This window comes from Fistularia commersonii, chromosome 19 (assembly GCF_037954325.1).
Source record: "Fistularia commersonii isolate RoL2024-O1a breed Wild chromosome 19, RoL_Fcom_v1.0, whole genome shotgun sequence".
NCBI classification, from domain to species: Eukaryota; Metazoa; Chordata; class Actinopteri; order Syngnathiformes; family Fistulariidae; genus Fistularia; species Fistularia commersonii.
Window position 1 is genome coordinate 17,169,541 of NC_141302.1, and position 26,884 is coordinate 17,196,424.

Below are 26,884 nucleotides of genomic sequence, written 5' to 3' on the forward strand. Positions count from 1 at the left end.
CTGCTGGCCAAAAAATATTTCTAAACTTGGACATTACAGGTTTTATTAATTGGCCATATGTTAAATTTAGTATGTGTATAGATAGTGGTGGGCCGTCAGGGGCTGCAAGGCCTCCTCTGCTAGCCTAAAATAATTTCTGAATCCCAGATATTAATTCTACTGCGTCCATGATTACTTATTAAATAATTCCAAATGGTCTCTTCACTTCCTTTCATAGCTTTTCCCCTGGTTGTGCCTCTTTCAGACATGCGTTTTCATATTAAAGCATCTAACCAATCACATTTTTTGGGGGGGGGGCACTATCAGTTCGGCTAGCCCAGCACAAAAAAATAAGTGTTGATGACGCTGTTGCTTTAACCAAACAGATTTTGAGTTGCCGCCATCAAAGCCTTCTAGCAGACTTTAGGTATTCACACCCTCTGATTGGATAGTCAGAGAGGGGACTATTGTATTAGCGAGGAGAAGCTACTAGCATGCTGCAACAGAAATATAGCTGTGCTTGTTTAATATCAGTTTTGTCAACCCACAATGGCCACAGTTTATAAGTTTATAAAGTTATTATTTGTGTTTTTTATGTGTCGCAGCTGTTTACTATAAAGGCGTTTATTGTGGCTACTGTTCGTATTTGTGGCTCCCACCACGGGACCGGACTTCGTTGTCCCGGTGTGTTCAGATTTCATTCAGGGAAAAACGTCAGGATGGTCAGGAACTTATCAAGCAAGAATGATTTATTCAAAGTCAGGAAATACACTTACGAGATATTCCGAGCCAGAATGAATGTCACCCCGAGAGGATCGTTCACCCTCTCTGCACACCTGCTGAGACGCGTCCAGCGGATGTGCAGGTGAGGAGGTTCTGGCCCCAAGCCGAGGAGGCACGATCATTTTATACCATCGCCTCAACAGTCGGGTTCAATTCCTAATGGAATTTGGGCACTTGGGGTGCCAAGCTGCGCCCCGGACAAAGCCGCATGCTGGTGAACGATTACACGCGGGATGGTGTCAGTGAAAGAGTACCCTTTGTTGTCATGTGATGCGTTCCCGTGGGTGAATTTTAACACTACATGATTTATTTATCTGCGATGCACCCCTCTTTATGCTGCATTTCTGCATAATAAGCTGTTTTTTTTACAGCCATAAAGTAATTATTGGGGGGTGGACAGATTCCGAGCACTACTGAAGGCCTAGGTTTAAAATGCATGGGCCGCCACTGGATTTCAATAATGTTTAACTTTAACGATTCACTGTCAGTGTGGCTCCTGATATTTTCTAAAGAGGTGTCTAGGGTTTTCACTGAATGGCATCTGTAGTTTTTATTAAAGTATATGTATAGTGATTTACAGTTTGCCATTTAAATACAAGTAAGATGGGTCTCAACGGAAACACACTCAGCTCCCCAACTAATACTGTGAAGAGCAGACCCGTGGAAAACCAAAAAAATCATTGACTCACAAACACCCATCCATGGTCACTAAGGGTGGACTGACATCTTCACCAATCTAAAGTAGACAATGAGGACTCAAACTTACTAACAGCCTATATGTGTATTTATTCCACTGCATAGGCTGCTAGTACTGCCATGGAGCATGCCTTAGTACATGGGTTCCAAAGATGGAGATCATTTGAACTAAGTCAAAGCAGAGAAAGCATTGGATGAAGAGGTAAGTTGGTAAGTATGTGACTGAGTTCATTTGTAGATATGTACATTTGTAAGTAATTGGTAATTATACAAATAAGTAAAAATCAGATCACTAATTATTAAATACACATGTGGCAATTAAGCAAGTAAATACATACAAAATAAAGTATGCAGTTAAAGGTGCATTTATACTGTTTTGAGGAGTTAAATCAAAGCCCTTGGCTTTCTGGAGAAGTAACCAGAGCTGCATACTGTACACCACTTCATGTACGTTTTTACAAAATAGGAAGCATGTTTCACATTGACACATTCTTCATGTCAAGTATCTGGTCCATGTCATAACATCAAACTGTTCCCTGTATTATACTGTAATCCAGTGGCGGGCCCTGCATTTTACACCAAGGTCTTCATTGGTGCTCCGAATCAATCCACCCCCCATTAAATAGTTTATGGCTATAAAAAACATTTTATTATGCAGAAATTCAGTATAAAGAGGGGTGCATCGCAGATAGATAACTCGTGTTGTGTTAAAATTCAACCATGGGAGCCCGTCACGTGACGACAAAGGGATGCCAAACTCTGTACTCTTCCACTGACAACCCCGCGCGTAATCGATTGCCCAAGACCCCAAGAGCCCAAATTCTAGGAGCGTGTGTAATCAGTCCTTATTAGGAAAAAACCCAACCGTTGAGGCGATGGTATAGAATGAACGCGCCTCCTCGGCTCGGGGCCAGAACCTCCTCACCTGCACATCCGCTGGACGAGTCTCAGCAGGCGTGCAGAAAGGGTGAACGATCCGCTCAGGGTGACATTCATGCTGGCCCGGGATATCTCTGGCCTGGGAAATCTCGTAAGTGTATCTCCTGACTTTAAATAAACTATTCTTGCTTGATCAGTTCCTGACCATTCTGACGTTTCTCCCTGAAGTTTTCCCTGAAGTCTTTCCCGGTCCGTGGCGGGAGCCACAAAAACAGACAGAAGCTACAATAAATGCCCTTATAGCACACTGCTGCGACACATAAAAACACCAATAATAACCTTATAAACTTTCACTATTATTAAGGAAAATAGCAGCATTTTACTCACCAAAATTCTGATCATTTGTAGACAAAATTCATCCTCCTTCCTTTCCTCAAATAGAGTTCAATTATTCTGTCGTACAGATTATATGTGCGCTTCGTCTCCAAGTAGTACAATTTGCTGTGTACCTCGGAGGCTGTGAGCCAGGGGTACCGGTCGTAGTTCGTGGCTTGAAAATGTCAGATAAATCCTTTTCCTGGTTGTAACAGGTTCGCTAGCTTAGGAGTTACCCGACCTTTCTTTGCTATGTCCAGCTTTTCTTCAAAACGCCATCTAGAAAACGACTTTAACAATACATTAGCAACTAAATCCTTTTCTTCTCCTGCTGCAGCCATTGTGGGTTGACAATACCGATTTTAAACAAGCACAACTATAATTCTGTTAGCAGCTAGCTAGTATGCTTCTCCTTGCTAATACACCTGTCCATTCTCTGGCTATGCAATTAGAGGGTGTGAATACCTGACCATGCTGTTGCCTGCTACCAGCTCAAAATCTGATTTGTTGAAGCAAAAGCATCATCAACACTTATTATTTGTGTAAAGGGCTTGCGGACCTGATTGCTCAATTTCCTTCGCAGTTAGTGTTTGACGTACATGAACAACTCAAAATAGAAACCTCAAGACCCCAGCTCCAGCTGGTGTTTCTGAGGCAAAATTGCAACTTCCCACATCTCAGGCAGGGTAACACCATAAATGTTTACTTGTCTACATCATCTGTGTTATACTTTTGGTGACACTGATGTCTAAACAGGCCCAAGTTATATCATAAAACAATTTAAATTGTGAAATGTACTTCATTCAATGTGAACATTGTATCTCTGGCCATTGAAGACAATGTTGAGTGTTTCACTAATAGATCTCTTTCCTTTATATGGCACAAAGGCACTGGTGAGTCAACAATGTCTAATGAAATGTGAAATTGATGAATACTAAAAGCAGCTGCAATACGACTGATCAAAATTCTTGCTTAGATGGTGAATCTCTGCAGGCAGGATGCCTGCCTACTCTTAACACACACACACTTACACATGCATGCACGTGCCCACACACACACACACACACAGGCGCACGCACACACACAGACAGATGTGCATGCATGTGCACGCACACACACACACACACACACACACGAATACACAAACACACAATACAAAACAAAGAGTTATAAATATGCCAAATACATTTTTCATGTGTCTAAAAACAAGTCCTGATGGTTATTTGACTCAGTTGAAGAAAACTGTGGATAATGATATCAAGTGCTCCTCAGGGATTATATCTATAAAAAATTGTGGATTTTTCTATTTATCATTCCTACCCTGTATTTGATTGAGAAATGAGCAAATTAAGCAATATTTACGTAAGAAAATGTTAAAAATGATTGTTATAAATGTTTTTTCTGGATCATTACAGAGATCAGTGGACAGATATTAAAATGTATTTTATGCTATATTTCATTTTGAGTTTTTCATTTTTATGATTACAATTGCGCCCCCTGACTGCATGACACTAGTTGCACATTCTGCTCTCGTGTTTGAATATCTGTCAGGAAAATGCAGACCATTTAAAATGGCTAGAGTTTTGCTCCATACCAGCTGTGGCCGTCTTCATTCCACTGTGGGCTAAGTGAATGTTAGATAAGCACTGATCAGCAGGCAAATGTCTGTCAATCCAGTCGGCTGTGGTCGTGGCTTGGGACCATGTAAAGCTAAAAGCAGTGCTTCCCAAAGGCCTTCAAAGGTCATCACACTCTTCCTTGAACCTAACAGCATGCAGCACATTCTTGACTTGTCTTGGTGTTTCATCCTTGGGGTGAGCTGGTCTTTGCTTTAGCATGTCTGTGTAAGTTATCAGTCATCCAGGTCATGGTGAATTCTTGTTGTGGCAACTGGACTTAAATTCAAGTCCAGTTGCAATGAAGAGACGATTTCAACAGGAATTCGCCTTAGGATGTTATAGGGTTTGAAATGTACGGGGATATTGTGTTGAAGTTTTAGTTGGGTTTCTCTGGAATACTAAACATGTAGTGTTTTTGTTTTGGCAAAGGCCCACTTATGATAGCTCCAAGATTTCAAGACTTTCTGAATATCTTGGGCCCAACCCTAGTATAAGTGTCCCTTTTGGATGCCACCTTGGTTTATGCTTGTTCTTCAAAGCAAGAATACTTAGGGGTTCAATTCCAACTCTTACATTTTCTGTGTGGGTGGAGTTCATACATTCTTATTGGATATGCATGTTTTTCCTCAAGGTTCTCAACTTCCTCCCAAAGTCCAAAAACAAGCAGTAAGTTCACTGGAAACTTCCAAGCTCATCACATCCCTTAATACAATATAGGCAGAATAGTCAGTGTGTTTGACTTACTTCTATCTGTAGAGCACGTCAATGAAAAGCACTTTATAAATATATTGTAATGATCCATAATGGATGTGTATTAAGTGCTCTTGCTATTCTTTCCACTGATGTTTTTGACTGTGGCTATGCCTTTAAGACATGTGCAAAGGGAGCAGGGGCCAGCTTGTACAGGGGGATGGGGTATTGTGGTTGAGGTGAACCTCAAAGGAGGAGTTATGGCCGCAACAGTAGCCTGATGTATACAAGACGTGCTCATTGATGGAGGAACAAGGCTGATATATTTTTTCCAGAAAAGGTCAAACTTGCAACATCATATTATTTTATTTCCAACATTCAATCTAATGCCAATGTTGAATCAGTGCTGATTCTAGCTTTGTGTGTTTGTGTCTGTCATTTGGACTTCTGCTTGTCCCACTGTTCTGGTGTTAATGTCTTCTGTTCAAATGCATGAATCTCTTTCAGCTCTTTGGCAAGGCAGGTATTCACCATCCTGAAAAACAGAGGGTCGAAATAAGACATAAGCTACTGTGAAGAGCTCTTTGTTGCTTTGAAAAAAACAACAAAGCACACAAACATACACACACAGCCATAAAGTTGCTTGGCTATCATAAGATAGACTTAGAGCAGCCCACGTATATCACTACGTAGATGTCTTAAAAAATCAACTGATGTTATTTTCTAGGAAACCTAAGAAAATTTCTGATTGTGCTTCCCAGTTTTCACTTTCATTTCTTGCTGATTTTTCAATTATTTTTGGCTCACTTAATTCATGTTTGACTGATTTTGGTAATTTGGTACCAGATTGCACAAATCTGTCTTTATACTTGATGTTTTCAATTCTGGCCACTTCTGTTACACTTGAGTTACACTGAGTCTAAATTGGAAGCTTGGCCATCTCATTCAGTTCCCTTTCCTGATGTTTTATATCCCGCTCACTTAGCCATTCATGTAAAGTGGCCATCCATAGCAACCATTACCTTCCTCTGCTCTTTTCCCTTGTAACTCTCGAGTCAATGCAAGTTTTTCCAAGCCATGCTTGATGTTCACCTTGAGAACCACACTCCACAACTCTCCAAATGCTTTTTCATGTGAGATGCCACTGACCAAGATTCAATTCCATGAATCAACACAGGATTAACATAGCAATAATATACACATATCCCGGTCTTCATGTTTAGCGTCCCATTTTTGAGAATATTCTCCACTTTTACGAAAGCTATTTGCTTGAGTCAGAAAATGCAGCCTCAGGGCGGCACTGGCCTATGTCTCTCCAAGCCTGCCTTGGGGGGGCACGGAGCAGTGTCTCCCTGTGCCGGTCCCAAGCCCGGATAAATGCAGAGGGTTGCGTCAGGAAGGGCATCCGGCGTAAAACTTTTGCCAAAACCAAACATGCGAGTCAACCAAAACTATACCATACTGGATCGTTCGCAGACCGGGTTAACAACGACCACCATCGGTACTGATAACCTACAGGGCACTAATGGAAATTGGGCTACTGTGGGTCGAAGAACAAGGACAAGAAGAAGAGGAGGAGTGAGTGTTCGGAAGCAGAGAGAGGAGGAAAGGAAAGAGTCTGGGAAAGAGAGTAGGGACTTTGAATATCGGGACTATGACAGGAAAAGGTAGAGAGTTGGTCGACATGATGCAGAGAAGGAAGGTGGATATACTGTGTGTCCAGGAGACCAAGTGGAAAGGTAGTAAGGCTAGAAGCTTAAGAGCAGACTTTAAGTTGTACTATTATGGTACTGGCAAGAAGAGAAATGGAGTAGGAGTTATCTTGAAGGAAGAGTTCGTAAGGAACGTCCTAGAGGTGAAAAGAATGTCAGATAGACTTATGAGTCTGAAACTGGAAATTGAAGGTGTGATTCTCAATGTTGTTAGTGGCTATGCCCCGCAGGTGGGATGTGAATCTGAAGAGAAGGAGAAGTTCTGGAATGAGTTAGATGAAGTGATGCAGAATATTCCCAGAAATGAGAGTGATAATTGGTGCAGACTTCAATGGACATGTTGGTGAAGGCAATAGAGGGGATGAAGAAGTGATGGGCAGATTTGGTATCCAGGATAGTAATGCAGAGGGACAGATGGAAATGGCTGTAGTGAATACCTTTTTCCAGAAAAAACAGGAACATAGGGTAACTTATAAGAGCGGAGGTAGGAGCACGCAGGCAGACTACATCTTGTATAGACGAGGTAACCTGAAAGAGATCAGTGACTGCAAAGTAGTTGTGGGTGAGAGTGGTGACAAGTGGTGACTCTGGTGACAAGGAAGATGAAGAGGACAAAGGCAGAGCAGAGGACAAAGTGGTGGAAGATGAAAAGGGAGGAGTGTTGCATGGTTTTCAGGAAGGAGTTGAGAAAGGGTCTGGGTGGTCAGGGTGAGCTTCCAGATGATTGGACAACTACAGCTAGCGTTATCAGCGAGACAGGTAGAAGAGTACTTGGTTTGTCATCTGGAAGGAAAGTAGATAAGGAGACTTGGTGGTGGAATGAGGAAGTGCAGGAGTGTATACAGAGAAAGAGGTTAGCGAAAAAGAAGTGGGATACTGAGAGGACTGAAGAGAACAGACAGGAGTTCAGGGAGATGCGGCGAAAGGTAAAGATAGAGGTAGCAAAGGCAAAACAAAGGGCTTATGACGACTTGAATGCTCGGTTGGGTAGTAAGGAGGGTGAGAATGATCTATACAGGTTGGCGAGACAGAGAGATAAAGATGGAAAGGATGTACAACAGGTCTGGGTGATTAAGGACAGAGAGGGAAATGTATTGACTGATGCTACAAGAGTGATGGGAAGATGGAAAGAGTACTTTGAAGAGCTGATGAATGTGGAAAATGAAAGAGAGGCAAGGGTAGAAGAGGGGACTATTGTAGACCACAAAGTCGCACAAATTAGTAAAAGTGACGTGAGAAAGGCATTGAAGAGGATGAAGAGTGGAAAAGCAGTTGGTCCTGATGGTATACCTGTGGAGGTGTGGAAGTGTCGAGGAGTGGCAGCAGTAGATTTTCTGACTAGATTATTCAACAGGATCTTCGAGAGTGAGAAGATGCCTGAAGAATGGAGACAAAGTGTGATGGTGCCTATTTTTAAGAATAAAGGGGATGTGCAGAATCGGGGCAACTATAGAGGGATAAAGTTGATGAGCCATACAATGAAGTTATGGGAAAGAGTAGTGGAAACGAGACTGAGAGCAGAAGTCAGCATTTGTGAATAGCAGTATGGCTTTATGCCTAGGACGAGTACTACAGATGCAGTATTTGCATTGAGAATGCTAATAGAAAAGTACAGAGAAGGTCAGAGGGAGTTGCATTGCGTTTTTGTAGACCTAGAAAAGGATAGGACAGGGTGCCAAGAGAGGAGCTCTGGTATTGTATGAGGAAGTCTGAAGTGGCAGAGAAGTATGTTAGACTGGTGCAGGACATGTATGCTCGCTATGAGACACTGGTGCGGTGTGCTGTAGGGGTAACAGAGAAGTCTCAAGGTGGAGGTGGCACTCCATCAGGGATCAGCTCTGAGCCCCTTCTTGTTCCCAATGGTGATGGATAGGCTGACAGATGAGGTCAGACAGAAATCCCCATGGACCATGATGTTTGCGGATGTCATTGTGATCTGTAGTGAGAGCAGACAACAGGTAGAGGAAAATCTAGAGAGGTGGAGGTATGCTCTGGAAAGGAGAGGAACGAAAGTTAGTCGCAGCAAAACAGAGTATATGTGTGTGAATGAGAGGAACTCGGGTGGAACGGTGAGGCTACAGGGAGTGGAGATCAAGAAGCTGGAAGATTTCAGGTACTTAGGGTCAACAGTCCAGAGCAACGGAGAGTATGGAAAAGAGGTGAAGAGACTGGTTCAAGTAGGTTGGAATGGGTGGAGAAAAGTGTCAGGGGTACTATGTGATAGAAGACTTTCAGCCAGAATAAAAGGAAAGGTGTACAAGACAGTGGTGAGACCAACGATGATGTATGGACTAGAAACTGTTACAATGACCAAAAGACAGCAGGCAGAACTAGAGGTTGCAGAGATGAAGATGTTAAGGTTCTCTTTGGGAGAGACCAGGGTGGATAGGATCAGGAATGAGTCTATCAGAGGGACGGCACTTGTCGGATGAACTGATGTTTCACTTTCAGGTTATTTCTTGGGAGCTTCTTACATCTTAAAAAAAAAAAATAGAAAACATACATTCTGTCTTCTTGCAATTTATTGATAATCCCTTCCTCTCACTTTCTGAAACGTCATGGAGTCTCTGAAGGTCCTCTGCTGATTCTTCCAGTATCGTCTGCATATCATAAGCTTGTAATGTTTTGCCATTACACAGTTCAGTCTTTTTATATCTGCAAAGTCACCTAACTCTTCAGCTATCTTGATCCATGCAGACTGGTTCCAATACAAGCTTGACAGCAAACAAGAGATCTTTACTATTCATGTCAGTTTGCCAAAACTGGCAAAAACAGATCCTTGTGTCTAACTTTATTGAGGGTTTTCATATTCTTTATATATTCACTGCCAGTGTTTTCTATGTATGTCTGTATGTATGTATGTATTGTTTGTTTGTATTGTATTGTATTGTATTGTAAATGGTTTATCACGGTTAACAGACTTGATATTGTGCTGTATTTTCCAACCCAAACATGGTGGCCATGACTTACACAACAACTAATAGGATATTTTCCTTTCACAGTAATTAATAGCAGATTACCAACATGCTATACTGGGCTTGCTGAATCTGGAGCTGTTGTATCTTTAGTTATTAAATGGAAACAAACTAATTAACACAGTGTCCCTTTTTCAAAAATATATTATATGATCTTATCATAGCTAAGTAATATACCACAAAAGCTACATACATACATACATAATTATTGCAAGAGAATAACAACCTGTGTCTCTGTAAAAGTGGTTTGCCCTCAAACTGAGAAGAGACTATGAGAACCTTAAAGCTGGCAGCACATCTGTTAGATGATGTGTCCTCCACGTCCTGCAAGAAAGAAGAGACAACAGAAATATCAAATATTGTGATACAACACTGAAAATACTGACGTTAATGTGATTTTTATATACTATATACTTTGTTATATAAATATCTAACCTTACTGGCATACTCTCCAGCCTCTCTGAGACATTGCATCATTTGTTACAATACACACTGTAATTACGTAACATTTAAGTGTTTGCATACATTTTAATTGTTTTGATCCGAATAAGTCAATATACCTCAAGCCACATATTATGTGGAAAACTTTTACATAAAAAAGTTTAATTTTGCAGTTATTTTTGTTATTTGAGCATCATTTTGCATTTTAAATGACGCACTTCTTTTATATATAAAATACCTAACTGGTCAAGTAACTCAATATAAGTGCCAGAAATCAAAGTGTATGAATTCAGATAAAACAAGTGATTTGTAAAACTGATTAATTACGTGAGCGTTGAGTGGTTGTTAGTTTTCTATATGTGGCCTTGCGAATGACGGGCGGCCAATCCCTCTGAGATAAACGTCGCCAACCCCCGACCCTGAGCGGAACTATAGCGGTAGAAACTGGATGGATGGGGGGTGCGCTTTGCTTCATTTGTTGCATAGTCGTCGAAGACAACTACAGCTTCGAGAAACGTAGAACCCTTTTCCTTATTCAATGTCGAGTGATGATGATTGATGATGTGTCTAGGCAAGAGTAGAATCATTTAAAAATCTTAAGCGTTTCGATGTATTCTGAAATCGCCCCAGTCTTCTTATCATCTCGTGAGACGCACCCCAATACAAAAAGGCGGATACATACCACATGCACTGCCGAGAGCTCTTCAAATAACTTTTCGCGAATATGGTCCGCTGTTACAGACATTTCTGTGACAAAAACACAGCCGGTCAGTGTGACACGCTACTGCACCATTAATGAATTAGGCCATATTAATGCGACAGGTAATAATAATACGGTTATTAAAAAAGATTAAGTTCTCGGTATCAATAATACAAATGCCTGTTCTGGTTATATCAACATGTAAGTGCCATACCTTGCATATGAAAGTGAATGATTAAACAAACGTCCTGCTAGTTTCGGTCGGTGCTTAGCTTTTCGGCTACGTGAAGTAGTAGCCAGTTACGGCCAATCAAATACAGCGTTGTTGAGGCGGCATATCATAGCACTATCTGACTTAAACGAAGAGGGGCTAAATGTTGACGGAGCTTCGTTTAAACGAACGACGATCTCCTAAGGGCTCCCATAATTTAAGATGAAGCATTAAAATTCTGTTTCAGTCAAAGATTTTTTAATTAGTAACACGGTTAAACATGATTCGTATTTTTTGAGATTAATTTTTATCAGGCAACTAGATTGCCACCAACACTGTGTTTTCACACGCTCACACAAGACGCTAACATTAACGTCAATTGACAGCACTGGTTGTGGTTCGATTATGTCTCTGAATCTTCACCTTCGAAAGAGCCGAATTCGTCCAGTACTTTTATTTCTTGCTGAACTGGAACGTTTGTGATATCTAGCAGGGGCTGACAATACAACGCCTGCATACAAAAAAATAATAACGGCGCCTTTTTGTAATTTCCGCTAAGACTCAATGGTGATCGACGTGGAAAGCTTCTTCGGCGTATACATGTTGTACTGCCGCCACCCGAAATTCAAAGGGCGCATCTATATCGGGTTTACGGTGGACCCCGAGCGGAGGGTTGGGCAGCACAACGCCGGACGCCAACGGGGAGGTGCCAAAAGGACCAGCGGCAAAGGACCGTGGTAAAAAGCGCATTTTTAAGGCCCAGTGTAAACGCCGAAGCTCCATGTATATTTGTTATACTCTGAAACCACCTTTCTCCCCAGGGAGATGGTCCTCGTCATACACGGCTTTCCTTCTGACATCGCAGCCCTGAGGGTATTTTTTAATTGCTTTTTAACACATTTTCATTTTTATGTAGATCTGGGCAGGAGATAGGATAATGCAGCCTCAGGGCGGCACTGGCCCGTGTCTCTCCAAGCCTGCCTTGGGGGGGCACGGAGCAGTGTCGACCACTTACGGGAAAAGCCGAAAGAAGAGGAAGAAGAAGAAATAAGAAGAAGAGGGCAGGAGATGGGATATCTAAATTTGGTATTTTAGCAAGAATTACTTACAAAATCATCTTCTCTTTTCGGCTTTTCCCTTCAGGGGTCACCACAGCGAATCAACCTTCTCTATCTAACCCTATTCCCTGCATTCTCCTCTCTCAATCCAACTACCTTCATATCCTCTCTCACTACGTCCATAAATCTTCTCTTTGGTACTAGATGTATAATAATATTATCAGAAAATTCAAATAAATACTTGAAGAAAAGGGATTAGAAATGTTCAAATGCAATCTCTAAATCAAACTAAAACAATCAGTTCTGCTAAGCCTTTATGCAAAAAAATAAGTGTTGATGACACTGTTGCTTCAACCTTCTTCTTCTGTCGGCTTTTCCCGTCAGGGGTCGCCACAGAGAGTCAACTTTCTCCATCTAACCCTATTCTCTGTATCTTCCTCTCTCACACCAACTGCCTTCATATCCTCTCTCACTACGTCCATAAATCTTCTCTTTGGTCTTCCTCGAGACCTCTTGCCTGGCAGCTCCAATTCCAGCATCCGTCTACCAATATATTCACTATCCCTTCTCTGTACATGACCGAACCATCTCAGTCTGGCTTCTCTGACCTTCTCTCCAAAACATCGAACATGTGCCGTCCCTCTGATAGACTCATTCCTGATCCTATCCATCCTGGTCACTCCCAAAGAGAACCTCAACATCTTCATCTCTGCAACCTCTAGTTCTGCCTGCTGTCTTTTGGTCATTGTAGCAGTTTCTAGTCCATACATCATTGCTGGTCTCACCACTGTCTTGTACACTTTTCCTTTTATTCTGGCTGAAAGTCTTCTATCACATAGTACCCCTGACACTTTTCTCCACCCATTCCAACCTGCTTGGACCCATTTCTTCACCTCTTTTCCGCACTCTCCATTGCTCTGGACTGTTGACCCTAAGTACCTGAAATCCTCTAGCCTCTTGAGCTCCACTCCCTGTAGCCTCACCGTTCCACCCGAGTTCCCCTCATTCACGCACATATATTCTGTTTTGCTGGGACTAACTTTCGTTCCTCTCCTTTCCAGAGCATACCTCCACCTCTAGATTTTCCTCTACCTGTTGTCTGCTCTCACTACAGGTCACAATGACATCCGCAAACATCATGGTCCATGGGGATTTCTGTCTGACCTCATCTGTCAGCCTATCCATCACCATTGGGAACAAGAAGGGGCTCAGAGCTGATCCCTGATGGAGTGCCACCTCCACCTCGAGACTTCTCTGTTACCCCTACAGCACACCGTACCGGTGTCTCACAGCGAGCATACATGTCCTGCACCAGTCTAACATACTTCTCTACCACTCCAGACTTCCTCATACAATACCAGAGCTCCTCTCTTGGCACCCTGTCCTATGCTTTTTTTAGGTCTACAAAAACACAATGCAGCTCCCTCTGGCCTTCTCTGTACTTTTCTATTAGCATTCTCAACGCAAATACTGCATCTGTAGTACTCTTTCTAGGCATAAAGCCATACTTCTGTTCACAGATGCTGACTTCTGCTCTCAGTCTCGTTTCCACTACTCTTTCCCATAACTTCATTGTATGGCTCATCAACTTTATCCCTCTATAGTTGCCCCGATTCTGCACATCCCCTTTATTCTTAAAAATAGGCACCATCACACTTTGTCTCCATTCTTCAGGCATCTTCTCACTCTCGAAGATCCTGTTGAATAATCTAGTCAGAAAATCTACCGCTGCCTCTCCTCGACACTTCCACACCTCCAGGATAGGTATATCATCAGGACCAACTGCCTTTCCACTCTTCATCCTCTTCAATGCCTTCCTAACTTCACTTTTACTAATTTTTGCAACTTTGTGGTCTACAATAGTCCCCTCTTCTACCCTTGCCTCTCTTTCATTTTCCACATTCATCAGCTCTTCAAAGTACTCTTTCCATCTCCCATTACTCTTGTAGCATCTGTCAATACATTTCCCTCTTTGTCCTTAATCACCCGGACCTGTTGTACATCCTTTCCATCTTTATCTCTCTGTTTCGCCAACTTGTATAGATCATTCTCACCCTCCTTACTATTCAACCGAGCATACAAGTCATCATAAGCCCTTTGTTTTGCCTTTGCTACCTCTATCTTTACCTTTCGCCGCATCTCCCTGAACTCCTGTCTGTTCTCTTCAGTCCTCTCAGTATCCCACTTCTTTTTCGCTAACCTCTTTCTCTGTATGCACTCCTGCACTTCCTCATTCCACCACCAAGTCTCCTTATCTACTTTTCTTCCAGATGACACACCAAGTACTCTTCTACCTGTCTCGCTGATAACACTAGCTGTAGTTGTCCAATCATCTGGAAGCTCACCCTGACCACCCAGACCCTTTCTCAACTCCTTCCTGAAAACCATGCAACACTCCTCCCTTTTCATCTTCCACCACTTTGTCCTCTGCTCTGCCTTTGTCCTCTTCATCTTCCTTGTCACCAGAGTCACCACTTGTCACCACTCTCACCCACAACTACTTTGCAGTCACTGATCTCTTTCAGGTTACCTCGTCTATACAAGATGTAGTCTGCCTGCGTGCTCCTACCTCCGCTCTTATAAGTTACCCTATGTTCCTTTTTTTTCTGGAAAAAGGTATTCACTACAGCCATTTCCATCTGTCCCTCTGCATTACTATCCTGGATACCAAATCTGCCCATCACTTCTTCATCCCCTCTATTGCCTTCACCAACATGTCCATTGAAGTCTGCACCAATTATCACTCTCATTTCTGGGAATATTCTGCATCACTTCATCTAACTCATTCCAGAACTTCTCCTTCTCTTCAGATTCACATCCCACCTGTGGGGCATAGCCACTAACAACATTGAGAATCACACCTTCAATTTCCAGTTTCAGACTCATAAGTCTATCTGAAATTCTTTTCACCTCTAGGACGTTCCTTACGAACTCTTCCTTCAAGATAACTCCTACTCCATTTCTCTTCTTGCCAGTACCATAATAGTACAACTTAAAGTCTGCTCTTAAGCTTCTAGCCTTACTACCTTTCCACTTGGTCTCCTGGACACACAGTATATCCACCTTCCTTCTCTGCATCATGTCGACCAACTCTCTACCTTTTCCTGTCATAGTCCCGATATTCAAAGTCCCTACTCTCAGTCCCAGACTCTTTCCTTTCCTCCTCTCTCTCTGCTTCCGAACACTCACTCCTCCTCTTCTTCTTGTTCTTGTTCTTCGACCCACAGTAGCCCAATTTCCATTAGTACCCTGTAGGTTATCAGTACCAATGGTGGTCGTTGTTAACCCGGTCTGCGAACGATCCGGTATGGTATAGTTTTGGTTGACTCGCATGTTTGGTTTTGGCAAAAGTTTTACGCCGGATGCCCTTCCTGACGCAACCCTCTGCATTTATACGGGTTTGGGACCGGCACAGGGAGACACTGCTCCGTGCCCCCCCAAGGCAGGCTTGGAGAGACATAGGCCAGTGCCGCCCTGTGGCTGCATTCTGACACTGTTGCTTCAACCAATTTTCAGATTTTGAGTTGCAGACATCAAAGCCTTCCAGCAGGCTACAGCAATGTCAGCATATTCACACCCTCTGATTGGATAGTAAGAGATTGTATTACAGAGGAGAAGCATACTAGCAAGCTCCGAACAGAAATTTATTTGTGTTTGTTTGATATCGGTTTTCTCAACCCAAAATGGCTGCAGGGGGAGAAGCAACTGATTTAGTTGCTAATATATTGTTAAAGCCTTTTTCTAGATGGAGTTTTGAAGAAAAGCTGTACATAGTAAAGGAAGGTCGGGCAACTCCAAAGCTTCCGAACCTGTAACAACCAGGAAAAAGATTTGCCCGACATTTTCAAGCCACAAACTACGACCGGTATCCCTGGCTCACAGCCTCCGAGGTACACTGCAAATTGTATTTCTGGGAGTCCTTGAGGCTGAAGCGCGCGGATAATCAGTTTGACAGAATAATTTAACTCTTTTTGAGGTAAGAAAGGAGGATGGATTTTGTCTACAAATGATCAGAACTTTTGGTGCATAAAATGCTGCTAGTTTCCTAAATAGTGCTGCAAGTTTATAAGGTTCTTATTGATGCTTTTATTGTGTCGCAGCTGTTTGCTATAAAGGCATTTATTGTAGCTACTGTCCGTTTTTGTGGCTCCCACCAAGGGACCAGACTTTGACTCTCCGGTGTGTTCAGATTTCATTCAGGGAAACACGTCACAATGGTCAGGAAGTGATCAAGCAAGAATGGTTTTTCAAAGTAAGGAAAAACACTTACGAGATATCCCGGGCCAGAATGAATGCCACCACGAGAGGATTGTTCACCCTCTCTGCACACCTGCTGAGACGCACCTGGTGGATGTGCAGGTGAGGTTCTGGCCCGAACAGAAGAGCCTGGGTGTAAAATGCATGGCCCGCTACTGAGTATATAAAACTACAAGATCAATGTTGTCAATTGTTTGATTGCTATATATCTCTGTCTGTGCTGCTATTGAGAACTAAAGCTTTATTGACCTTGTGGGAAGTGATGGGAGACTCATAGGAGAAGCCTCCAGGAGAAGCCTTCATATCCTACCCTCATGTCCTCTCTCATTATGTCCATAAATCTTCTCTCTGGTCTTCCTCTAGACCTAGCATCCGTCTACCAATATATTAACTATCCCTCCTCTATATATGACTGAACTGTCTCAGCCTGGCTTCTCTGACCTTCTCTTCAAAACATCTAACATGTGCAGTTCCTCTGATAGACTCATTCCTGATACTATCGATCCTCGTCACTCCCAAAGAGAACCTTAGCATCTTCATCACTGCGACTTCTAGCTCTGCCTCCTGTCTTTTCATTATTTTTACTGTTTCTAGGCCATACAGCATTGCTGGTCTCACCACTGTCTTGTACACCTTTCCTTTCATTCTGGCTGATAGACTTCTATCGCACAGTACCCCTGACACTTTTCTCCACCCATACCAGCCTGCTTGAACCTGTCTCTTCACCTCTTTGCCACATTCTCTGCTGCTCTGGACTGTCAACCCTAAGTACCTGAAATCCTCCAACTTCTTGATCTCCACTCCCTGTGGCCTCACCCTTCCACCCAAGTTCCTCTCATTCACACATATATACTCTGTCTTGCTGTGACTAACTTTCATTCCTGTCCTTTCCAGAGCTCACCTCCACCTCTCTAGATTTTTCTCAAACTGTTCTCTGCTTTCACTACAGATCACAATGTCATCTGCAGACATCATGGTCCATGGAGATTACTGTCTAACCTCACCTATCAGCCTGTCTCTGTGAACAAGAAGGGGCTCAGAGCTGATCCCTGATACATTCCCACCCTCACCTTGAACTTCTCTGTTATCCCTACAGCACACATCACCTCTTACACCTAGCATAGATGTCTTATACCAGTCTAACATACTTCTTAGCTACTCCAGACTTTATCATACAATACCAGAGATCCTCTCTTGGCACTCTCTCATATGCTTTTTCTAGGTCTACAAAAACACAATGCAGCTCCCTCTGGCCTTCACTGTTTTTCTCCATTAGTTTTCTCAAAGCAAATACTGCATCTGTAGTACTCTCTAGGCATGAAGCCACTCTTCTGTTCACAAATGCAGACTTCCGCTCTCATATACCCTGTCTTGCTACGACTAGCATTCATTCCTCTCCTTTCCAGCGCATACCTCAACCTCTCAAAATTTTCTCAACCTGTTCTCTGCTCTCACAACAGATCATTTTGTCATCTGCAAAGATCATGGTCCTTTGAGATTCCTTTCTAACCACTTCTATCAGTCTGTCCGTCACCACTGTACACTAGAAGGGGCTCAGAGCTGATCCCTGATGGAGTCCCACCTTAGCCTTGAACTTCTCTGTTACCCCTGCAGCACACCTTGCCACTGTCTCACAGCTAGCATACGTGTCCTGCACCAGTTTAACATACTTCTCTGCCACTCCATCTTGTCACCCTCTAAGATCCTACTGAATAATCTAGACCTCCGAAGGTAAATCATCAAGACCAACTGCCTTTCCACTCTTCATTCTCTTCAACGCCTTCCTCATTTCCCTTTTACTATTATGTGCAACTTGACAATAGTCACCTCTTCTACCCTTGCTGCTCTTTTAATTTTCCTCATTCTTCAGCTCTTCAAAGTACTCTTTCCATCATCCCATCGCTCTTCTAGCATCTGTCAATACATTTCCCTCTCTATCCTTAATCAGCTGGAGCTGCTGTCTATCCTTTCAATCTCTATCTCTGGTTTTTCCAACCTGTATGGATCATTCTCTTCCTTCGTACTGTCCAAGCATACAAGTCATTGTACCCCCTTCGTTTTGCCTTTACTACCTCTATCTTTACCTTACGCTGTATGTCTTGGTATTCCTGTCTGTTCTCATCAGTCCCCAGTGTCCATATTCTTCTTTGCTAATCGCTTACTCTGTACAATTCAGGTTACCTCGTCTATACAAGATGTAGTCTGTCTGTGTGCTCCTACCCCCACTCTCATAAGTTACCCGATGTTCCTGTCTTACATGGGAAAAAGTGTTCACTACAGCCATTTCCATCCTTTTTGAAAATTCTCCCACCATCTGTCCATCTGCATTCCTACTCCGTATACCAAATCTGCCCATCACTTCTTCTCTATTGCCTGCACCCACATGCCCATTGAAGTCTGCACCAATGACCACTATCTCATCTCTGGGTATATTCTGCATCACTTCATCTAACTCATTCCAGAACTCCTCCTTGTCTTCTAACTCACATCCTACCTGCAAGACATAGCCACTAACAACATTGAGCATCACACTTTCAATTTCCAGTTTCAGACTAATAAGTCTGAATATTCCTAAAAACTCCTCCTTCAAGATAACTCCTACTCCATTTCTCTTCCTGTCAATACCATGATAGTACAACTTAAAGCCCGCTCCTAAGCTTGTGGACTTACTACCTTTTCATCTGGTCTCATTGACACACAGTATGTCCACCTTCCTTCTCTGCATCATGTTGACCAACTCTTTACCTTTTCCTGTCATAGTCCCAATATTCAAAGTCCCTACTCTCAGTTCCACAGTCTTGCCTTTCCACTTCTCTATCTGCCTTTGAACATACCTTTCTCTTCTCCTTCTTCGACCCATAGTAGCCCAATTTCCAGTGGTACCGTGTTGGTCATCGGTACCAATGGCGGTCGTTGTTAACCCAGGCCTCGACCGTATGAGATCATTAGGTTTGATTCACATGTTTGGCAAAAGTTTTACACTGGATGCTCTTCGTGATGCAACCTTCTGCATTTATCTGGACTTGGGATTGGCTCAGGGAGACACTGGCCTGTGCCGCCCTTACGCTGCATTAAGATTACTTATAAAATGTCTCATCTTAATTGTGTCAGTCATCCAGGTCATGGACAAACCATTTTCATCTTACTTTGTCATCCCCAGTCCCCATCTTTATTGAAACCTCAGCCCTATATATATATATATATATATATATATATATTATCAATAATAATATCATTTTTACATGGAATGACCTTTTTAATGTCAATTTTAATTCCTACTAACTTCCACAACACAAGATTTATTTCTCGAAATACTGGCAATCCATAGTAAGATCACAGTTTATATAATCAATAACTTTGTTCCATGTGGCACAAGTCAGTAATCATCAATGGAGAACTCTTTTTCATTCTACTGTTGTTCAATTTCAATATGTAAAGGTTGTGTGCATAGCAGCTTTCATAGATACAGAAACACAATTTGCATTGCTTTTACGCAAATACACAATTTAAAGAAAGGAAATTCAAGTAGAAAGTCACGCTATTACTTCGTGACAGGTAGAGACAAATAAATTTTCCTCATTTGTGTGACAGATGTGTATTGTCCAGTGTTTGGCCTGACTCTCACGTCGAATTCACTTCTGCAAGTACCATGACCAGAATAGAATAGATTGATAGATGATTTTATTAATCCCAAGGGGGAAATTCAATTGTCAGAGGAGGTATATCCAAAAGCAATAACTTGAGAAGATTTTGAACACAAAAATATAGGAAAAATTGTAATACAAAAAATAGTACAAAATAGCATTAAAAAGTTGTGGGCATGGAGTTTTCCATGCAGACCTCAGTATGCTCTGAGACACCGTCTGTGATTGCTTCAATGTCCTCACCATGTGGTTTATACAGAGCATTACAGTCACTGACATCAAGGGCACTGTACAGTGTCTCCATGGCCTTGTGAGACAATTTCCTTATTGCTTATAGGATATGAGCAGGAATTGCAGTGGAGCTATATGCATCTTTACTATTTGCATGCAGCCAGTCCAAAGTCTTATTTTCTCCTGTGGGTCATTTGACGAACTAGTGGACTGTGGGAAGTGTGGGGGAGATGGAGACATAATTATAATCACCTGTGATTGTCATGAAGACTCCAGGCTGATATGTCTGAAAATCCGCAGTTACAGAGTGTAATGGTGTCACACGCTGCTTCTGCATTCCCAGATGGAGGAATATAAACACTGCTTGCAGACATTATGGACAAAGTCTAATGCTATGGAGCTCAATGTTCGGGCCGCAGACATGCTCTTTAACAAAGACATGTCTGAGGTGGCGCCACCTGGAGTTAACAAGCACTGAAACCTCTTCTTACCACTCGCTGAGCTGTCTCCGCCTGCTTGAAGCGAGTGCAATCCAGGAATAGTAATGTTACAGTCCCTATCTGTTTGTGTCAGCACGTTTTGGTGAAAAGTGACACTGCACTATCTGTACTCCCAATGGATCCTGACGAGTGCTTCCGAGTCGGCCATTTTATTTCCCAAGGGCCTTACGTGTCCTGTGATGAATGCAGGAATTTAAACCTCCTTCATCCTTGAAATGATTGCAACAAGTAATTCTGGAGATTTTTACAACTGAAAGAAGTAAAACAAATCTTTTTCTGTCTGTGTGGGCCAGTTTGAGTGGGCATGGCAGCATCCCCACGCTTCCCGGCGTCTATCTCACATTCCCAGACGATCTGGGAAAGAGTCCAGCTTTCAATTCCACTGGCGCATCATGTCCAACATGCTACGGTTGACACCATGGTGCCGGCTTCCTCTGACAGTTCACTGGCTGAAGCAGGAATACCAGACTGACTTTACACCAGAGTTACAGCCCCCTTTGCACATCCCCATCGCCTGTGAGAGCATAAGAGTCCAGAAGATGGTGCCACAACTGGAAGCTGAGGGCAATCTCCACTTGACCAGGTGTTTCTTATGCAAGGGGCTAGTCAAGGTATGATGCTTTCACACATAACGGGCTGATGAAGAGGGTGCAATGAGATGATTCATTGAAATTTAACAGAGAAACTCACAAAGCCATCTAAATATCTGTAGGACATCACATTAGTCATCACTGAAAAGTCATCAAGAAATAACTTTAAAAACTGAGCAGGCTGTGAAAATGTGAATGAAATCATTTAAAATGTACTACATTTAAAATCACTGAGGTAATAACTAATTGCTACAGAAAATTTAAATCAGCCCATCTCTGAAATAGATGTGACCAGTGACTTCCTGTTTCAGATGCAGAATTTCAAACCGGACTTTTGTTCTCCTCAGGTGTCTGAGAAGGTTAGGTGTATCAAACCATCATGTGGGATGACTTGTCATGTGATTTGCCTTGCCAAACTGTTCCTGAAAGCAGAGGGATCCCAACTATTGCCCGTGGAGGGTGAGTGCCCTGCCTGTGGTTACTCAGTGCTTTGGGGAAGCCTCATAAGTCGCAAAAAAGGATGCCTTGGAAATGTGGAGGATTTTAAAGTCTCTGCATCCCAGGTCAGTTATTTGTTGCTGTAACTTGTGGGCCACATTATTTCATATTGGAAGATTTTATATAGCAAATAACTGATGGAACTTTTGAAATATGATCATGCTCAAGGTGGTTTCTTTATTTGTTTCAATCTTTGTTCTGATTTTTTGCAGAGACATTGAACTGATGTTCTGCCAATTGAAGGAAATGGGCTCACATCATAATCATGTCACCAATTTTATAATTTTATGTGTGATTACATTCAGTCATGTAATAAGTCAGTTATACACTTCTGATAATGCAGCAGCTTTTTGAATCATACTGTGTTCAATTAATTAAATCTTATCAAATCAAACAATGTCGGGGAGTTAAATTAGTCATTACTTGAGGTTTATACTTCTACTCTGATGATTGGCTTCTATTACAAGAGTCTGGAATGGCTTTAAAGGGCTTTACTGTTCCTCAGGCCTTTTCCTGGCTTTCCTCAAAGTCTTATTGTCAGTGCTGTGCAAAATTACCCCCACAGGTTTTCTTTTATAATTATATAGAATCATTCTACTGTCTAATAGTCCTGTAAACTTAACTTAGGCCATTAAAGTATATTGTAACATAAACCTGTTCAGAAACAAGATCAGGGTAGTGGTGATGCCTGTTGGAGACTGCAATAATATAGCAATCACTTTCATATTTTCTATAGACCTACTGGAAGAGATCCATAAATATACATCAATGCATTTGGTGCAAGTATCTTTCACATCAGAGACTATGTCGAGGTTATCTTTGGCAGTGACTAGGATGGATAGGATCAGAAATGAGTCCATCAGAGTGACAGCACATGTTAGATGTTTTGGACCGAAGGTCAAAGAAGCCAGACTGAGATGGTTGGGCCACGTACAGAGGAGGGATAATGACTATATTAGTGGGAGGATGCTGGAATTGGAGCTGCCAGACAGGAGGCCTAGAGGAAGACCAAAGATAAGATTGATTGACGTAGTGAGAGAGGATATGAAGGTATTGGTGTGAGAGAGGAGGATACAGAGAAGATCACATGTGAAAGATCGCTTTCACATGTAAAAACATAAGCAATAAGTGTCTTGAAAATATCAATATTGATGATGAGAAGCTACTTAGTGAGACAGTGAGCAATGTAGCTTGTATGTGTTTAGCCTTGGTGCAGATGTAAGCAGAGGTTTGTTTTCTGTAAGATTAGATTGTCGTGTTGGTCTGGGATGAACAAATAAGGGTGAAAAATGTCAGTGAAGATGCTCAGTTATTCATTTCTTGATATTTTCTGACATTCTCATAGTCCTCTAAGAGCTGAAATGTCTTCAAGCAAATCCAGAGTCCAGCAGACGTCCAGGATATAACAGTAATAAAAAGCACATTTTGCCTTTTTCATAAGTTGATCAAATTAGTATCTTTAGCATACCGCGTAACACCTTTTTAGTGTTTGTGAAGGTCAACATGTAAGACCTTCTGAGAACACTGATGTAATGACCCCCCCCCCCGAACACGCAGAATGGACTCAGGAAACAACTAGCCCCGCACGGGAGTCCTGATGAGTCTGCCAAAACGGCTATGTCATCCCTCGGGCATGACAACAGGAGGCGCCGGACGCTGGGTTTGCAGGAGCGTTGCCGCAGGCTTGAACAGGGGGCGGCCCCGGCGGGGTACCTGGAAAGGGGACATATCTTCACCTGCCACCCTGTGTGCCGGTTTCCACAGATCTAGCCCATGTCTAAAACAAAACTCTTGGGGCCTGCCTCAAGCATCCAGAATGGCCCATCATAAGGGCGTTGCAGTGGCGAGCGGTGAGCGTCATGCCTAACGAACGCGAAACGAGCCGACATGAGCTCCGCTGGCACGAAAGACAATGGTGAAACAATGGTGGGACGGGCCCAGAAAACGCGAACCGAGGGGTGCAAACGGCCCAGAAAGTGGAGCAGACCTCTCAGGAAAAAACTCCACTGGCACACAGAATGGCTGACCAAGCACCAGCTCAGCAGGGGAGGCACCGAGGTCATCCTTAAGAGCGGAGCGTTACCCAAGCAAGACCCACGGCAAACGGTCCACCAAATTGTCGCCTAAGAGCGCAACCCACAACGCCGCCATCAGGGACCGGTGAAACCGCACGCACAAGCTGTTAGCCTGAGGGCGGTATGCCATTGTACAGTGCACCGTCGTTCCCAAAGACCCAGCCAATGCCGACCAGAGCGACGACACAAACTGCGGACCCTTGTCTGAAGTAATATCTGATGGGGCACCAAATGAGCAACCCAAGAAGACAGAAATGCTCGAGACACGTCCGGAGCAGCCTTGGAGGACCATGGGACCATCTCCGGCCACCTAGTAGTCCAATCCACGATGGTGAGTGGGTGGGTGAAACCCTGCGAAGGGGGAAGGGGGGCCCACTAAGTCGACATGGACATGGTCAAAATGCTTGACCGGAATCGGGAACCGGACCGGAATTGCAAGGGGTACTCTGACGTGCCGATGCACCTTGGCGCGCTGGCGTGCCACACGCGGCAGCCCACTCCCTCACATCCCTACGAATGCCGGGCCAGACACACTTGACGCACACAACTTTAACTGACGCACGGACTCCTGGGTGTGAGAGCGAGTGTACAGTGACGAAAACCCGACGCCGCCAAACCTCAGGGACCACTGGTCGGGGCCGGCCAGTAGAGACATCGCCGAGAAGGGCAGGGCTACCTTCCTGAACAGCCACATCATCCAGCACAAGACCCGTACTTGACGACCGCAGGATGAGGACATCCGTGTCACTGGGTTGGTTGGCGTGCCATAGCTGCAAAATCGATCCTGTGATGCACAGGGCAGATGAGAACCCGCGACAAGCAATTTGCTGCAGGGTTGGACTTCCCAGCCGCATGCCTAATGTCCGTAGTGAACTCGGAAATGGCTGCAAGGTGTTGCTGACGGTGGGCAGACCATGGCTTGGCAAATCTCGACATGCAAAATTCAACGGCTTGTGATCCACATACACCGTGAAGGAGTGACCCTCTGGAAGAAAACAGAAGTGTCGCGTAGCCATGTGCAGGGCCAACAACTCCCTGTCGATAACACTGTAACTGCGTTCGCTGTTCCTCAGTTTGCGGTTAACCCTTGTGTTGTCTTGCGGGTCAAAAGTGACCCACTACCATGTTTCGCTGTAGAAAAAACACCTTAACCTATCTTTTTCCAACTTAAAATTTTAGAACTTATCCTAAAGGGACACCATCATGAGAAAAAGTGATACTTTTTTTTTGTTTATGTTTCCATGTGGGCTGTACACCACTAGGGTACAAAGATTGTCTTATGGGTCATTTTTGACCCGTGAATTATAAAAGCATTTAAACACCAGAAAAAGTTCAAAGGCCACACGCAAACTCTCTCTAATACACATATACACACACACACCTACAGACACACCTACAGACACACACACACACACACACACACACACACACTCATAAACATGCACAAACATATGTATGTATATAGTGGATTTTTTTTGTATGTTTTATCACTTGAATTTCACACTTCATTTCAATATATATACACATATAAATATACATTTGTTTTTTATTTATTTTTCTATTACTTGCATTTCACACATTATAGTGCTTTAATTTTTTTACTTTTTTTTTGACAAATTTTTTTAGATTTCATTTCAAGATTTATCTGTGGATTCTTCTGTTCTGAGTCTACACCCTCTGTCTGTTCTGTTAACCTTAATTTTTTTTCTAATTGCATTCAATATTTTGATATGTGGTGTTTTGAGCCCAAGATCAGATCATGAAAATATCCCATATTTTCCAGTGCGTGAAATTCATACCCTCAGTTCAGATCCCCAATGTCTCACTGAACATTCTCACGTTCACACATACTGTCCTACATGTGCTAAATAGAGTTGATGTTGAAAATAGTTCACAAAGTCAAGCAACATTTGTTGTTTTGTTGTGTTATGAGAGAAGTGTTTTTTTTTTATAATTCACTTCCTAAAAAATATAAAAGAAAAAACTGTGGACAAAAATGTACCAGATTATTGACTGTTTTTTATTCCCTTTCTATATAATTAATTCAGAGATAATTACTTCAAATTTATATAATAGCAATAATAAACCTTAACTGTGTAAAAAAAAACTGGTATGACAGTGTGTTTTCGGTGAAAAAAAAAAAAAAGGTGGAATCATGTTCGCTGGTGATCCTCTTTTTTAATGTGTAACAATAAATACATGATAAAAAATTGATTAAATTGAGTTAAATTGATAAATAACAGGGCGTTTCATCAAACTAAATAGATTTTGGATTTAAAATTCAATTAGGCCGCTTTATTTTGGGGCTTTGGTAGTGCGGGTCATTTTTGACCCGTAGGACATGGGGAGTGAACAGAATGTTAAGATTGCACAAGGGTTAAAGAAGGCAAGTGGCTTCCAGGTATCTGCCACCCACTGTTTGACCACAGACGCATTAGTCGTCAATGCTATTGGCGCCATGAGCGCAGGATGGGCGAGGAGGGCCACATTCGCCAGGGTGTGCTTAGCCCCGTCAAAAGCCTGAACCCGTTCCGGAGTCCAGTCAACCCTGTCTTTTGCACATTGGGAACGCAAAGCTTCATACAGCAGCCGAAGGAGGTGAGCAGCATGAGGGAGAAAACAGTTCCCAAAAATTGACCATGCCCAATGACCACGCCATTTCCTGGCTTCGTTAATGAGCAGGGCAGAACACACCGCCTGGCTCTGCTGCCGAATCGCTGGTGGAAAAAAATAGATGCTCGTCCTACGTCTCCTCAGTGCAGATACTTTGGCTACGACGGTTGTGTCCTCTTCACGCGCCGTCCGCGAGGGCTTCGGGGTCGCACTCTGGACAACGAATGTTTTGGAAGTTAGCAAGATGTGGTCAGCCTCCTCCGCCAAGCCTCGGTAGTTGCCAGCTGCTAAACATCGAGAGTTCGCCAGGATCGCACGCACAGGAGCCGGCAATTGACGCAGGAAAACATGTAGAAAA

General features: G+C 42.9%; 2 protein-coding genes across 8 annotated transcripts; one reads left to right on the forward strand and one right to left on the reverse strand.

Annotated features, from left to right (window-relative positions):
• Nucleotides 1–5,338: 5,338 nt before the first annotated feature.
• LOC147223953 (bolA-like protein 2) lies at nucleotides 5,339–11,627 on the reverse strand. 2 transcript variants are annotated; one of them, XM_086166262.1, is made up of 4 exons: nucleotides 11,484–11,627; nucleotides 10,832–10,896; nucleotides 9,935–10,032; nucleotides 5,339–5,556 (listed from the first exon to the last, which is right to left on the reverse strand). In XM_086166262.1, the coding sequence occupies exons 1-4, from the start codon at nucleotides 11,575–11,577 to the stop codon at nucleotides 5,457–5,459; spliced, it is 357 nt and encodes a 118-aa protein (XP_086022388.1). In that variant the 5' UTR covers nucleotides 11,578–11,627; the 3' UTR covers nucleotides 5,339–5,456. The 2 variants fall into 2 exon arrangements, with proteins under 2 accessions (XP_086022388.1, XP_086022389.1); XM_086166263.1 differs by lacking the exon at nucleotides 11,484–11,627 and adding an exon at nucleotides 11,064–11,320 and having other exon boundaries at nucleotides 5,342–5,556.
• On the forward strand, nucleotides 10,549–26,020 carry slx1b (structure-specific endonuclease subunit SLX1B). Of its 6 annotated transcripts, XR_015107617.1 has the most exons (8): nucleotides 10,549–10,665; nucleotides 11,620–11,797; nucleotides 11,882–11,933; nucleotides 21,044–21,361; nucleotides 21,688–21,903; nucleotides 22,051–22,105; nucleotides 23,184–23,246; nucleotides 23,396–26,020. XR_015107617.1 is itself a non-coding variant. In XM_086166261.1 (6 exons), the coding sequence occupies exons 1-6, from the start codon at nucleotides 10,602–10,604 to the stop codon at nucleotides 22,062–22,064; spliced, it is 738 nt and encodes a 245-aa protein (XP_086022387.1). In that variant the 5' UTR covers nucleotides 10,549–10,601; the 3' UTR covers nucleotides 22,065–22,232. The 6 variants fall into 6 exon arrangements, 4 of the variants coding, with proteins under 4 accessions (XP_086022387.1, XP_086022383.1, XP_086022384.1 ...); XR_015107616.1 differs by having other exon boundaries at nucleotides 21,688–22,105; XM_086166261.1 differs by lacking the exons at nucleotides 23,184–23,246; nucleotides 23,396–26,020 and having other exon boundaries at nucleotides 21,688–21,799; nucleotides 22,051–22,232.
• The last annotated feature ends 864 nt before the right edge of the window (nucleotides 26,021–26,884 follow it).

Coding starts and splice junctions, on each gene's coding strand:
- slx1b (XM_086166257.1), top strand. CDS start 10,602: ATGGGGGGTGCGCTTTGCTTCATTTGTTGCATAGTCGTCGAAGACAAC. Junction 10,666..11,619: donor CAACTACAGCTTCGAGAAAC/GTAGAACCCTTT, acceptor ATTTCCGCTAAG/ACTCAATGGTGATCGACGTG. Junction 11,934..21,043: donor CTGACATCGCAGCCCTGAGG/GTATTTTTTAAT, acceptor TGTGTGGGCCAG/TTTGAGTGGGCATGGCAGCA.
- LOC147223953 (XM_086166262.1), bottom strand. CDS start 11,577: ATGCAGGCGTTGTATTGTCAGCCCCTGCTAGATATCACAAACGTTCCA. Junction 10,897..11,483: donor CGAATTCGGCTCTTTCGAAG/GTGAAGATTCAG, acceptor TTTTTGTCACAG/AAATGTCTGTAACAGCGGAC. Junction 5,557..9,934: donor CCACTTTTACAGAGACACAG/GTTGTTATTCTC, acceptor TCTGTTTTTCAG/GATGGTGAATACCTGCCTTG.